Below are 13444 nucleotides of genomic sequence, written 5' to 3'. Positions count from 1 at the left end.
GTGGATCAGTGACTCAAGCAAAAACTTGCCCTCCCCTTAATGAGAGATATTGTAGGGGCGGAGACGGGGGGGAAGAGTGTATGAGAGAGATGCGAGAGATCAACTTGCAGCTGAGATCAGACTCACAGCCTTCAAAACTATGAACAACAGCAGCCTTGATAGTGATGCCAGCTATGGATCTGCATCTAAGCACTCAAATAGCACTGAGATTGGTGCTAGACAGACAGAGTAACAATGATCAGGGCCATTGATGCTCCTGCTCAGGGCATAAGCTGTTCAGGACCTACGGACAGAAATAATATTTAATGAATTATTGTTCCTCCACACAAACACATCTCCATTTCACATATAGCATTTTGAAAAGAGGTTAGTTATGGGGGCCTAACATCTTCCTTTAAGCACTAGCCACTGTCACAGACAGTGCACCCTGTCTTTACCTACACTGCTGGAATTTAACTAACTACCCAGTGGGTACAATGCTTTGGATTTCCAAGAAAGGAGAAGAAGAAAGAAGCTAGACTATCAGAACAGTCTTCTGTTAGCCTTCTTGGCCATGGCCACTGGAGGGCAACATAGTGCTAACAAAACAAAGTAGCAAAGAGCAAAATCAAGAAAGAGTCAACAGTCTTCCTGGCTGTGTCTATTTTGTCTCTAGCTTCACCCCTGTAAAACACAGCCAATGACCAGGTTTGGATTAGAATGTCTGGACACAGGAGAGATGGGGAGAGTCATAGAGTAGGGTGTCCTTGACTTATTGTAAACCCCAAGCGTTTGCAGATGCAAATTTCTAAAAACTCCCACATTTCTCTGGCACCTTGCAAAAGCATGGTGCATTCTAACTAGGAAATTGTCACCTATCACCAACATGTAGCCAATACAGGGATGGAACATGGCAGCTGTCGTTTGCCAGTAATGCTACAAACAGGGTCATGTGACTTCTCTCACAGGAACTGCAAAGGAGTTTTAGAGAGCAGAAAGAGATCACTACTGGGCCAGCACACTGACTGAGCAGAAAACTGACATTTCCCAGAAAGCTCACTATCAAGACCAAGAAACCCTGTCAAAATATTGACACTCTTTAATGTGAAGATTCAGCAAGCTTTTTGTAGTGGGAGATGGGCTCAAGGTGAACACTTCACATACAAATGTCTAACCACCATAATTCTGGGGTGTGTGAATCTGGGTTTTAAGTTCTATCCTAAATGGAACACAACATGGCTGCCAATTTGTTGTGGACACTTCAACCCCTCCAATATGTGCTCTGCCTCATGATCACCAATTCCTCTCCCTTTAGCAGTTTTACAGAGCTCCACCTCCTGAAAGGCATGCAGCCCCTTGTTCAATTACTGAGAATCATCACTCTGGCTTGTCTTTGCTGCAGACGCCATGTGGAGGGCATTGGGTGTCTTCCTTGGCTTCCAGCTGCTGGTATACTTTGCTGACTCCAAGATGATGCAGTTTTACTTTGTTTAGCATCTGAAATCAGATGTAGCATTAGTGGGAGAAGATGTTTGCTGAATACAGGGCCGCCCAGAGGATTCAGGGGGCCTGGGGCAAAGCAATTTCAAGGGGCCCCTTCCATAAAAAAATTGCAATACTATATAATACTATATTCTCGTGGGGGCCCCTGCAGCGCCCAGTGCAAATTGCCCCACTTGCTGTCCCCCCCCTCCCCCCGGGCAGTCCTGGGAAAAATAAACCTTCTGCATCTCGGCACAAACCCAGTTTTGAGAAAACTTCTTTACAAAGTATCACTGGTTCTCAGCATCAGCTAGTCTAAAAGGCACTAAAGCTCATTAAAAGGGTTGGACAAATTATTTTCCGTCAATTATTTCCAGTTCTGTCTTTTCTCTCCTTTATCCCTGCTATAACAGCCCATGACTCCCCCAAATTCCAACCCTTCTCCCAGGTCTCCATGTTGTTGACTTACCTTTGGGCTTTGGTCACCTGCCCCCTTCAAACCTAGTTTAAAACCTCCTCACTAGGTTAGCCAGTCTGTATCCAAATATGCTCTTCCTCTTCCTTGATAGGTGGACCCTATCTCTGCTTAGCAGTCCTTCTTCCTGGAACAGCATCCCATGGCCAAGGAAGCTGAAGCCCTCCTGGCAACACCATCCTCGCAGCCAGGCATTCACCTCCAGGATGCATCTGTCTTTGCCTGGGACCATACCTTTGACTGGAAGGATCGAAGAGAACACAACCTGTGCTCCCAACTCCTTCACTCTTACTCCCAGAGTCCTGTAGTCACTTCTGATCTGCTGAGGATCAGACCTTGCAGAGTCATTAGTGCCCACATGGATGAGTAGCATGGGGTAGTAGTCCGAGGGCCGGATGATCCTCGACAATCCCTCCATAACATCTCAGATAGGGCCCCTAGCAGGCAGCATACCTCCTGGGATACCATGTCAGGGCAACAAATGGGTGCCTTTGTCCCCCTCAGAAGAGAGTCACCAGTCACCACTATCCTACGTATCCTCCTGGAAGTGGTAGCTGTGATCCTCTCAGCCTTGGGGGTACATGGCTTCTTCTCCTCCAACTTTGGGAGTGATTCCTCATTGCTCATTGCCAGGGCAGCATAATGGTTTTCCATCATGCATCTAAGTATGCAGATAGCACTGAGATTGGTGCTAGACAGAGAGCAATAATTATCGGGGCCATTGATCCTCCTGCTTCAGGGCATAAACTACTACATGAATAAATGCCCTTTCCTCCCCCTGCCCAACACACATCCAGACTCCATGTATTGTGTTATGAAGAAGCTCATTATGGGGGACTTTAAACCTTCATTTTGCATTGACCACCCTGTGTTCACCTGCACTGCTGGGATTTAACTAACCCCACAGTGCCTACGGTGTTTTGGATTCCCATGAATGGAGAAGAAGAAAGGGCCTAGATTACCAGGACTACCTTCTATTAACGTTCTAGGCTATGGCCACTGGAGGGCGATGTAGCACCAACAAAACAAATCAGTAAAGAGTAAACCAAGAGGTTGGAACAATCTTTCAGGAAGTGTTTGTAAATACAGAAGGGGCCTAACACACTGCCAGTGACTGGGTGTGGAGGAGACTGGCTGGACGAAGGAGAGATGGGGAGATTCACAGAGCATGGTTTCTTTTTCTGACTGGAAAGTTTTCGAGTTTGGAGATGCAGGTATAATGAAAAGGTCCTAAAACTAGTTTGTGATAATCAGTGGATGGAATCACAGTGCAGATATTCCCCTGCTGTGTGTATAAATAGTAGGGGAAAGGTCACTGACTGCACTTGGAGACACACACTCCTAGCACAAAGTATGTCTCAGGAATTTCATTCTCACACAAACAAGCGGGGGGATGGGGGGGATGTCAAGACTTGCGCGTGAATTGGATTAAAGTGAGGGAGGGGTGTGCATAGTCAGCCTCACTCTCTCTTCCCAGATTCCATCTTGCTCCAATGGCAGGACAAGAGTCGAGACGGTTGGAGATGGGCTGGGCGCAGTGGTTGACCAGGGCGTCTTTCGCGTCTTGCCGTGCTCTTAGCGTACCACGTCGCTTGCAGAAACCGCCTTCATGACCGTTGATCCTATTCTGAAAGGTCTCGTCTGCTCAATCCGCCAGAGTCTGTCTTCACATGCTCGGGATAGACAAGGCCCTATCTCACTGGAGGTCTATGCCCGACGGCTACCCTCAACCTGGTTTGGCCAGCCTGTCGAAGCTGTTGCCCGGGGTGTGGCCGCTGCGCATGCTACAGCTGCTGGGAGCCACAGGTGAGAGTTGAGTGACAGGTGGGGACCAAAGGTGGACGAGCTGCCCTAGAAGGGCACGACATGCCCCTACACCAGAGGTGCTACCCCTCCCTGAACACCCCATACACCCCAACACAAACAAGCACATAAGCCTTGACTCCCACAGTCACTCTGGAATTGGTTAATAATTTCCATAATACAAGAACTAGGGGTCACCAAATGAAATTAATAGGCAGCAGGTTTAAAACAAATAAAAGGAAGTTCTTCTTCACGCAGCACACAGTCAATGTGTGGAACTCCTTACCTGAGGAGATTTTGAAGGCTAGGACTGTAACAGCGTTTAAAAGAAACTGGATAAATTCATGGAGATTAAGTCCATTAATGGCTATTAGCCAGGATGGGTAAGAATGGTGTCCCTAGCCTCTGTTCGTCAGAGGATGGAGATGGATGGCAGGAGAGAGATCACTTGATCATTACCTGTTAGGTTCACTCCCTCTGGGGCACCTGGCATTGGCCACTGTCGGTAGACAGATACTGGGCTAGATGGACCTTTGGTCTGACCCAGTACGGCCGTTCTTATGTTCTTAATCAATGGCTAAATGATGAATGTCACAACAGGAGCACAGACATCATGGCAACTGTGATCTATTGTGGTCTTTGCTGTGGCAAAGGGTTTGGCTATTGAGTCAGTGTGATCATTTCTCTGCATTATTCCCTATGCACAGGCAAAGAGTAAGATTGTGGAAGAGTACAGGCCTGAAACAGGAATGAAGAAACAGACAGCACTAGTGCAGGCTGCATCTATACTTGACACATCCACCCACCACCTCCCTCACTAATGTATGTCACTCAAGAGGGTGGAGTCAGAGCTCATTCAAAAAGCCCTTTTTAGTGGTTGATCTCTCTGCTCAGATGATCTTTGAGGGTGTTGTGAAGTCACCCCTGTAGTCATGTGACATAGGCCCATTGACTTGCAGGTGATCTGTGTCTCAGCTGGGAATCCAGATCACTGCTCCCAGGCAGGGAGGAATGTGCGCAGGCCCCTCTGGTTCAGCTGTTGCGTCTGTGAGCGTCAGAGTCTGGAGCCAAACCACAAACAGATCCCTTCTGTTGTCTCCAGGTGTAGGAGAAGAACCAGTCCTACAGAGCAAAGCTGTATAAAGGGCAGTGCTGGGGGAACATCCCTGCTAGTGAGGCAGAGATGGGGATGCAAATGGTCTGGTATCTGTTCATCTGTTACATGGCTGCAAGTAAGTCTTTGACTGAAAGGTGAATCCTCATCCCTGTGTTTGCAGGACATGGCTCTGAACATTTACCTCTGTGACATTTCTTTTGTCGCCATCTCACATGTTTTGTCTCTTTCCCTCACAGGATGCTCAGGTGCTGAGATCAACCAAACCGCGAGTCTGGTCCTGGAAAAGGGACACCAAGCCCAGCTCATATGTAAACAAACCTATGGGCATAACAACATGTTCTGGTACCGGCAGGACCCAGGACAGGGTTTGCAGCTGCTCTTCCTCTTTGTTCATAAAGAGCTAACAGACAAAGGTAATGTCACGGATCGATTCCAAGCTAAAAGGCCGCAGACTGAGCTCCTTCACTTGGACATCTCACCCGTGAAGCCAGAGGACTCGGCTGTGTATTTCTGTGCCAGCAGTCTAGACACTGCACTTCAGAGTCACCTCCTTCCCCTGCAAAAACCTCCTCCCCTTGTTACTGCAACTCCCTTCCCAGAGAGGGGCTTCCCCCTGCATCTCTACCCACAGCCAGTGCAGTAATAGGGAGGAGAGGAAGAGGAAGTCACAATCTATGTCAATACTATATGGGTACCTACAGGAATGAGGAGGGGATTAAGGCCCACTCCTCTGGGTAAGAGGAAATGGGATAGGACAGCTCCTCTGGGAGATCCATGCAGGACACACAGGCTCAGCACTAATATAATCTGTCACTGTGTCCTGGCCCCGTGTCCATAGATACATCTGCCCCCCAAATCCTTAACTAACCAGTGATGTGCAGCATCTGGGAGCAGAACCCACACTCTCTGACTCGAAAAGAGCAGGCCTCAGCCTGCAGAGTTGAACCACTTGCTCTTTCCTCAGTGGGAACTGATACAAACAGAAGGTTGGGCATATCCCATCCAGTAGGGGGCATCAGCACATACACGGGGCATGGGGTCCTGTACACAGTCCTTAGTACCCTAGAAGACAGTCTCATAGCAGAGCAGTAATGGGAGCAGAAAAACGGCTGCATGGTTTTTGCTCAGGAGCCCTCTGCCCTTGGATTTTCCATCAGTGGTGAGTGCACAGGATCATTTTTCTCTGTGCGGAGTAACACACTTCCATCTCCTTTGTTCTCTCCATGTTTGTCAGCACCCTTCCATCCTTCTCTGTTCCCCCCCCACCACCACCTTGAGAGCTCTCACCTACTTTCCATGCCACCCCTTCCAAATGAAAAACTAAAACTGTATCTTAGTTCCTTAGTTCATAAACTAAGAGTTGTAACTAACAGTTTACTTGTCAAATATTTAGATTGAAAGCTCCCTGGGGCAGGTGCTGTGTCAGTCTTATTTGTCTGTAAAGTGTGTAGAACATTTTTGGACCCAATGGCTAAGGCCATGTCTACATTGCACTTTCATCAGTAAAACTTTTGTCGCTCAGGGGTAGACAGCTCTCTCTTGCCGACAAAAGAGCGGCAACACTGTGTACCAGCACAGCTGTGCCGCTGTAAGGTGCACAGTGTAGACATAGCCTTAGATTGTGTGTTTGAGTTTCTTTGTGTCCACCATGAGACATCTTAAAGAGGACTGGTTTTCAAAGGTAAGGTACTTAAGATTTCTTAAAAATCAGACCCCTTTACACTGTTTTAAGTTAGATATACATGTGAGGGTGCCTCCCCATAAGGCTTTATGAAATATGCTTATGAAAGTATGTATGACCCAACTAGAATATGTTTTAGGCTACATATGCCATGTAACATATCTATGTAAAGGTTATGATATACTGAGTGTATTCATCCTATCTGTATGCATGTGTCATTTTTGTATTTGAAGTTATGAATATTGGCTGTGTACTGGCTTGATTTTAACTAGTCTAGTAGAGCATTTGGTTAGTGTCTTGAGAAAAGTGCAAATTAAGTGCTCAGTCAAAAACCACTTAAACCGTCAATGAACTTTAAGATGTCAATCCACATCTGAGCTTTCCCAGGAATGTGGCTTGGCTGGTAAAAACTGAATCATGCATGGACATGTGACTTGCCCATGTGACTCCAAAACTCCATCTTGGAGCTGGACTTTGCATAGGAGAGAGGAGGGGGTCTCCACCCACAAGAGAAAGTCTATTTAAGCCTGTGGGAGACCCCTCCATTTTGGTCTTCAGCTGGCTAAAGAGAGAGACTCTCCACCCGGCTAAAGAGAGAGACTCTCCACCCCACAGGATACCTGAAAGAGACTGGAACAAAGGACAGTAACTACAGGGGGTGTGAGTGATTGCTGGACCCAGACTAGCAGGAGACTAGTCTGTAAAAGGAAACTTACCGGAACTGGTGAGGTTGCATATGTATTCAGTTTCTTAGACATAGACTTGCGTGTTTTATTTTATTTTGCTTGGTAATTCACTTTGTTCTGTCTGTTACTACTTGGAACCACTTAAATCCTACTTTTTATATTTAATAAAATCACTTTTTACTTATTAATTAACTCAGAGTATGTATTAATACCTGGGGGTGGGGGTGGAGGGAGAAACAACTGTGCATATTTCTCTGTCAGTGTTATAGAGGGTGAACAATTTATGAGTTTACCCCCTATAAGCTTTATACAGGGTAAAACAAATTTATTTGGGGTTTAGACCCCATTGGGAGTTGGGCATCTGAGAGTTAAAGACAGGAACACTTCTGTAAGCTACTTTCAGGTTAAGTCTGCAGCTTTGGGGCACATGGTTCAGACTCTGGGCCTGTGCTGGAGCAGACTGGCATGTGTGGCTCAGTAAGACAAGGTGCTGGAGTCCCAAGCTGGGAAATCAGGGGCAGAAGTAGTCTTGGCACATCAGTTGGCAGCTCCCAAGAGGGTTTCTGCGATCCAACCCATCACAATATGTTAGATATATCATTGGGTATTTGGGGAAATCTGTATGTCAGTTTATAATAATAAATCAACTTCATACAGTAGGTAGGTGATTAGCTACATTAAGTTAATGGGATACTTGGGACAGGGGAAAGATGCGTTGTTTTGTCCTTTCAGAGATACATTAATCCAAACTCCCCTTCAGACAGATGTTAAAATTCCCCAGATATTTTCTTAAGGAGATGGGGGGATAACCCCAGTCCTTCAGGCTGTATCTACACTACAGAGCCTATGCTGGCCTAGCTATGTAGATATAGCTATACTGACAGAGCCCCCTAATGTAACAGCAGGAGCTTTTCTGCTAGTGTAGGAACTTCTGAATGATATTAACTATGCTGATGAAAGCGCGCTTCTGGCTCCATAGCTGCATCTCACTGGGGTTTAGCCAGCATAGCTATATCACTGGGGGCTGGTTTTATCACACCCCTGACTGACATAGCTATACTGGTATAAGTATTAAGTGTAGACTGAGCCTCCTTAAAATAGGTTATAAACCTGAGGTTGCTGTGAGCTGACGCTCAGCAATATGGTCTCTGCAGTGTCTACACAGTGTCTATACTAGAACAGGCATTAAGCTGATTCCACAATCAGCTCATCCAAATAGTGGTTTCCATCTCACAGCTGGGAATCAAGATTACCTCTCAAGAGGGCCCAGCAGGATAAGCCTGAACCTCCTCAGAAATCTCCTTTGGGTCTGCCTGTGCAGGAGCCAATGGTGGTGACAATGACAGCAGGTCCCGCCTATGGGTGCTGATGGCAGAGCCATATAAAAGTCAGTGCTGGGGAACACCTCTAAAGATGGAAATGCAGATAGTCTGGTGCTTGGCCTTTTGTCTCTTAGGAGCAAGTAAGTTTTTGGCTAAGTCATGAAATCCTTGTCCTGGAGTTTGCAGGGTGCAGCTGTGGAGTTTTTCCCAGGAGCCACTGGTTTCACTGTGTGTCTCTCATGTGTTTTGTCTCTTTCCCACAGGAGGTGCAGAGGTCCGCTTCAATCAGACACTGAGTCTGGTACTGGAGAGAGGAAAAATAGCGGAGCTACAATGTGAACAAAATACTAATTATGATTACATGTACTGGTACCAGCAGCTTCAGGGCAAAGGATTGCACCTGATCTATTACTCCTATGATACAGCTAAAGTCGAGCCAGGGAATATTTCTGAGAGATTCACAGCCACCCGTCCACAAACTCAGCTCTTTCAGTTGAAAATCTCACCTCTGAAGCCTGAGGACTCAGCTGTGTATTTCTGCGCCAGCAGATTAGACACAGTGCTTCAGAGCCACCTCCTCCCTCAACAAAAAACAGTTCCCCTTCCTGAACACCACTTCAGAGAGAGGAACGCCACCTCCTCATCTCCCATAGAGGAGGGAGGTGTACTGACACACAAAGGAAAATAGCTCATGGTCTATATTAAGAACTCCAGAGATGAGTAAACTTCTGATTATTACATAGGATGATGCATTCCCCAGAGATCTCCAGCTCCCATTCTGAAAGCCCTCTACTTTTTCAAGCACCACAACCCCCCTATGACAACTGCCAAAGCCAATACTAAGTCCACCCTAGCCCCATTGTGATCCTGATCCCCTCCATTCATTCCCAGTAGCCAAAGCCTCTCCCCATCTTTCCCCCGAATAACCACTCAGGTTATGTCTCGACTGAAAACACAAGGTGTGATTGCAGCTCAAGATGACATACTCGAGTGAGCTTTAATCTAGCTAGTTTAGGTCCTGGGGCAGTGAAGCTGCAGTAGTGCAAGCTTCGATGTGGGCTAGCCCCACCAGTAATTACCCAGGGTTCCGGGAGGGTTTGTTCTGAAACTCACATGGATTCAGCTTAACTACCCAAGCTAGTGAAATTAAAGCATGGCCATTTGTCTCTTGGGAACATATATGTCATCAGTTGAGATATCAAACCTCATCCTTGTGTTTGCAGGATACAACTCTAGTGCCATGAGCCATTTGCTTGACTGGGTCTGTAGGTGTGTGCCGTTGGGGTCACCCTCTCTGGGGCAGCTGGGAGCCAGGCCGCCTCACTACACAAATCTGGTGAGTCGGCGAATTAGCCTGGTGGGGCAAGAAACAGTCAAGGGCTCAGGCCCTCCAGCAGGGGCTGAGCACAGAGTTCAGTAACAGGCCCTAGGTCCAGGTGGGGCAGCAAACAAACAGTTCAAAAGCAAAGCCCAGGCTCCTGATCCTGAGTGGCGGGGTGAGGGGGAGACTGCCACCCGTGAGTGGGGTGGCAGGGGGGACGCAGGCCCGCCCACTCCATTGCGTCCCAGCCTGGAGCCCTGACAGTGGCAGGCAGCCTGCTGCTGTGTCAGTGGGGATCCTGGCTGCAACACACTGACATTGGCTCTGGGTGTGCCACAGCCAGACTAGAGTCGGCTGCCCCGGGCTACTTTTGACCTCCCCCTCTACCAGTACCTGCATCTGGTTGGCATCTTCCATGGCATCAAGCACCATGAGCTCCTCAGGGTACTCCGTGAGCAGTAAGCTGGGTAGCTCCTCTGGGTCCCCTCTCACTGGTAGGCTTACTGGCTTCTCCGGCATCTGGTCGTGTCCAGCCTCAACGGGTATGGCCAGTCCTCGGGTCGGTCACAGGTGGCAGGAGTCTCCCCCGTGGGAGCTAGGGCACCAGCGTCCAGCCTCTCTGGTAGCCAGGCAGCTTCTGAGCCCTGGGGTTGGGCTTTTATATTTCCTGTCCTGCGCCTTGACCTCTGGTGGGCGGGCACAGGCTCCAGTGGCTCCGCCCACTTTGGCATCCGGAGGTGCTCGTCCCTCTCTGGGGCGGCTGGGAGCCAGACCGCCTCACTACAGAGTCCATCTCTTGTATTTTGTCTTTTTCCCTCCTCAGAACACATAGGGAGTCTGGCAATGGAGAGACGGCGGTAAGGACAGCTGTCTTGGAAACTAAATGATAGGTATGATAGTCTACCTGGCTATGCTCTAGATTAACTTTTAAAACAAGTAAGTTGCAACTGCAGATAAGTCAAGTTACTTATGTAACACTGGCAGATCCCAGTCATCAGTGGACAGGACTGAACCTGTGACCTCAGACTTGCTTCCTACTTAAGTCCAATCAGCTAGCTGGAGTCCACAGAAACCCCACTTAACTTCAGTGCAGGCACAGTTTAATGCTTCTAGTTCACTTTTATCAGATCCAGCCCAGGTTCCCCTGGGCATAAACTCCATCAGTTTAACATATATTAAAGTACAATTGCTTTGTCCTGACTTGAGTTTTAAGTGGTGTCAATTAGACTGAGCTAGGTAACTGGACCCAACTTCACACCTTTTAATCCTGATCTAAACCCAACTGGTTAACCCTTATTCAGCCCTCCTAATAGACATTCCAAATCTTTACTCCCAGCTTCAACCTCCCTTGTAGGGGTCCCAGCTCCTATGTGGGGAGGGAGGCCAAACTGCCTCGCTGTATCAGGCAACAGCACTCAGGATTGAGTCTCTCTGGTGGGGCTGAGCTGTAAGCAGTCTATAGTTCTGTGGCTGCCTAGCAAAGGCAAAACAAGCAGTAACAGTCTGATGCTCTCACCCCTCTTTGTCAGGGCAGAGCACGGAGCAGTCTTTAGCCTAAGCCTCCTGGATTAGGCAGCCAGCAAACACACAGTCTGGGACTCTAGCCCTTTGGTCAGGGAAGAGCCTGAGCAGTCTTCAGCCCACAGGGGCTGACAACAATTAAGAGTCTAGTTCATCCAGGCCCTCAGACAACAAAAGATCTGGCATATTAATTCAGGAAGACCACAGTCAAAGGTCAGCCTGCTGGCCTGCAGTGGGGATGCTGGCCTGTGTGGGGTGACAGAGAGTATGGAGTACACAGGCCCACCCGACTCCACCATGTCTCAGCCCAGGGCCCTAACAGTGGTGGAGTGGTCTGCCACTGTGTCAGCGGGGAGGGTCCAGCCAAAACATGCTGACGCATGCTCTGGCAACAGTCTGGTTAACCCAGGCTACTTCCTACCACAGTCTGGGCGGGGAAGTCTGTAGTCCAAAGGTCCTCTGGGTACACAACGGACAGCAGTCCTGCTGACTCCTTTCTAGGGACTGTCTCCTCCAGAGGCCAAACTCAAACAGCTTAATGGGACAAAATTGGAGGGCCCAGATAATCTTCATCCAAGAATATTAAAGGAACTGGCACATGAAATTGCAAGCCCATTAGCAAGAATTTGTAATGAATCAGTAAACTCAGGGGTTGTACCGTACGACTGGAGAATTGCTAACATAGTTCCTATTTTTAAGAAAGGGAAAAAAAGTGATCCGAATAACTATAGCCTGTTAGTTTGACATCTGTAGTATATAAGGTCTTTGAAAAATTTTTGAAGGAGAAAGTAGTTAAAGATGTTGATTTCAATGATAATTGGGACAAAATACAACATGGTTTTACAAAAGGTAGATCGTGCCAAACCAACCTGATCTCCTTCTTTGAGAAGGGAACAGATTTTCTAGACAAAGGAAACACAGTGGATCTAATTTACCTCAATTTCAGTAAGGCATTTGACACGGTTCCACATGGGGAATTATTAGTTAAATTGGAAAAGATGGGGATCAATATGAAAATTGAAAGGTAGATAAGGAACTGGTTAAAGGGGAGACTACAACGAGTCATACTGAAAGGTGAACTGTCAGGAGGTTACTAGTGGAGTTCTTCAGGGATCAGTTTTGGGGCCAAACTTATTTAACCTTTTTATTACTGACCTTGGCATAAAAAGCGGGAATGTGCTAATAAAGTTTGCAGATGACACAAAGCTGGGAGGTATTGCTAACACAGAAGGACCGGGATATCATACAGGAAGATCTGGATGACCTTGTAAACTGGAGTAATAGTAATAGGATGAAATTTAATAGTGAAAAGTGCAAGGTCATGCATTTAGGGATTAATAACAAGAATCAGAGGGGTAGCCGTGTTAGTCTGGATCTGTAAAAGCAACAAAGAATCCTGTGGCACCTTATAGACTAACAGACGTTTTGCAGCATGAGCTTTCGTGGGTGAATACCCACTTCTTCGGATGCAAGATTCTTCTTGCATCCGAAGAAGTGGGTATTCACCCACGAAAGCTCATGCTGCAAAACGTCTGTTAGTCTATAAGGTGCCACAGGATTCTTTGTTGCAATAACAAGAATGTTAGTTATAAATTGGGGACACATCAGTTGGAAGTAACAGAGGAGGAGAAGGACCTCGGAGTATTGGTTGATCACAGGATGACTGAGCCGCCAATGTGATATGGCCGTTAAAAAAGCAAATGCAGTTTTAGGATGCATCAGGCGAGGTATTTCCAGCAAAGATAAGGAGGTGTTAGTATTGTTATATAAGGCACTGGTGAGACCTCATCTGGAATACTGTGTGCAGTTCTGGTGTCCTATGTTTAAGAAGGATGAATTCAAACTGGACAGGTTCAGAGAACGGCTACTAGGATGATCCAAGGAATGGAAAACCTGTCTTATGAAAGGATACTCAAAGAGCTTGGCTTGTTTAGCCTAACCAAAAGAAGGTTGAGGTGGGATATAATGGCTCTTTATAAATATATCAGAGGGATTAATATTAGGGAAGGAGAGGAATTATTTAAGCTTAGTACCAATGTAGACACAAGAACAAATGG

General features: G+C 47.2%; 1 gene segment (V, D, J or C); it reads left to right on the top strand.

Annotated features, from left to right (window-relative positions):
* The first annotated feature begins 4644 nt into the window (after positions 1-4644).
* LOC120369634 lies at positions 4645-9233 on the top strand. The segment is given in 3 exon segments: positions 4645-4971; positions 5093-5269; positions 8809-9233. Coding segments are annotated over 3 exon segments (651 nt in total).
* The last annotated feature ends 4211 nt before the right edge of the window (positions 9234-13444 follow it).

The sequence above is a fragment of the Mauremys reevesii genome, linkage group 1 (assembly GCF_016161935.1).
Source record: "Mauremys reevesii isolate NIE-2019 linkage group 1, ASM1616193v1, whole genome shotgun sequence".
Lineage (NCBI taxonomy): Eukaryota > Metazoa > Chordata > Testudines > Geoemydidae > Mauremys > Mauremys reevesii.
The sequence above is the reverse complement of the archived record's forward strand: the minus strand, read 5'-3'. Positions and strand labels throughout refer to the sequence as shown.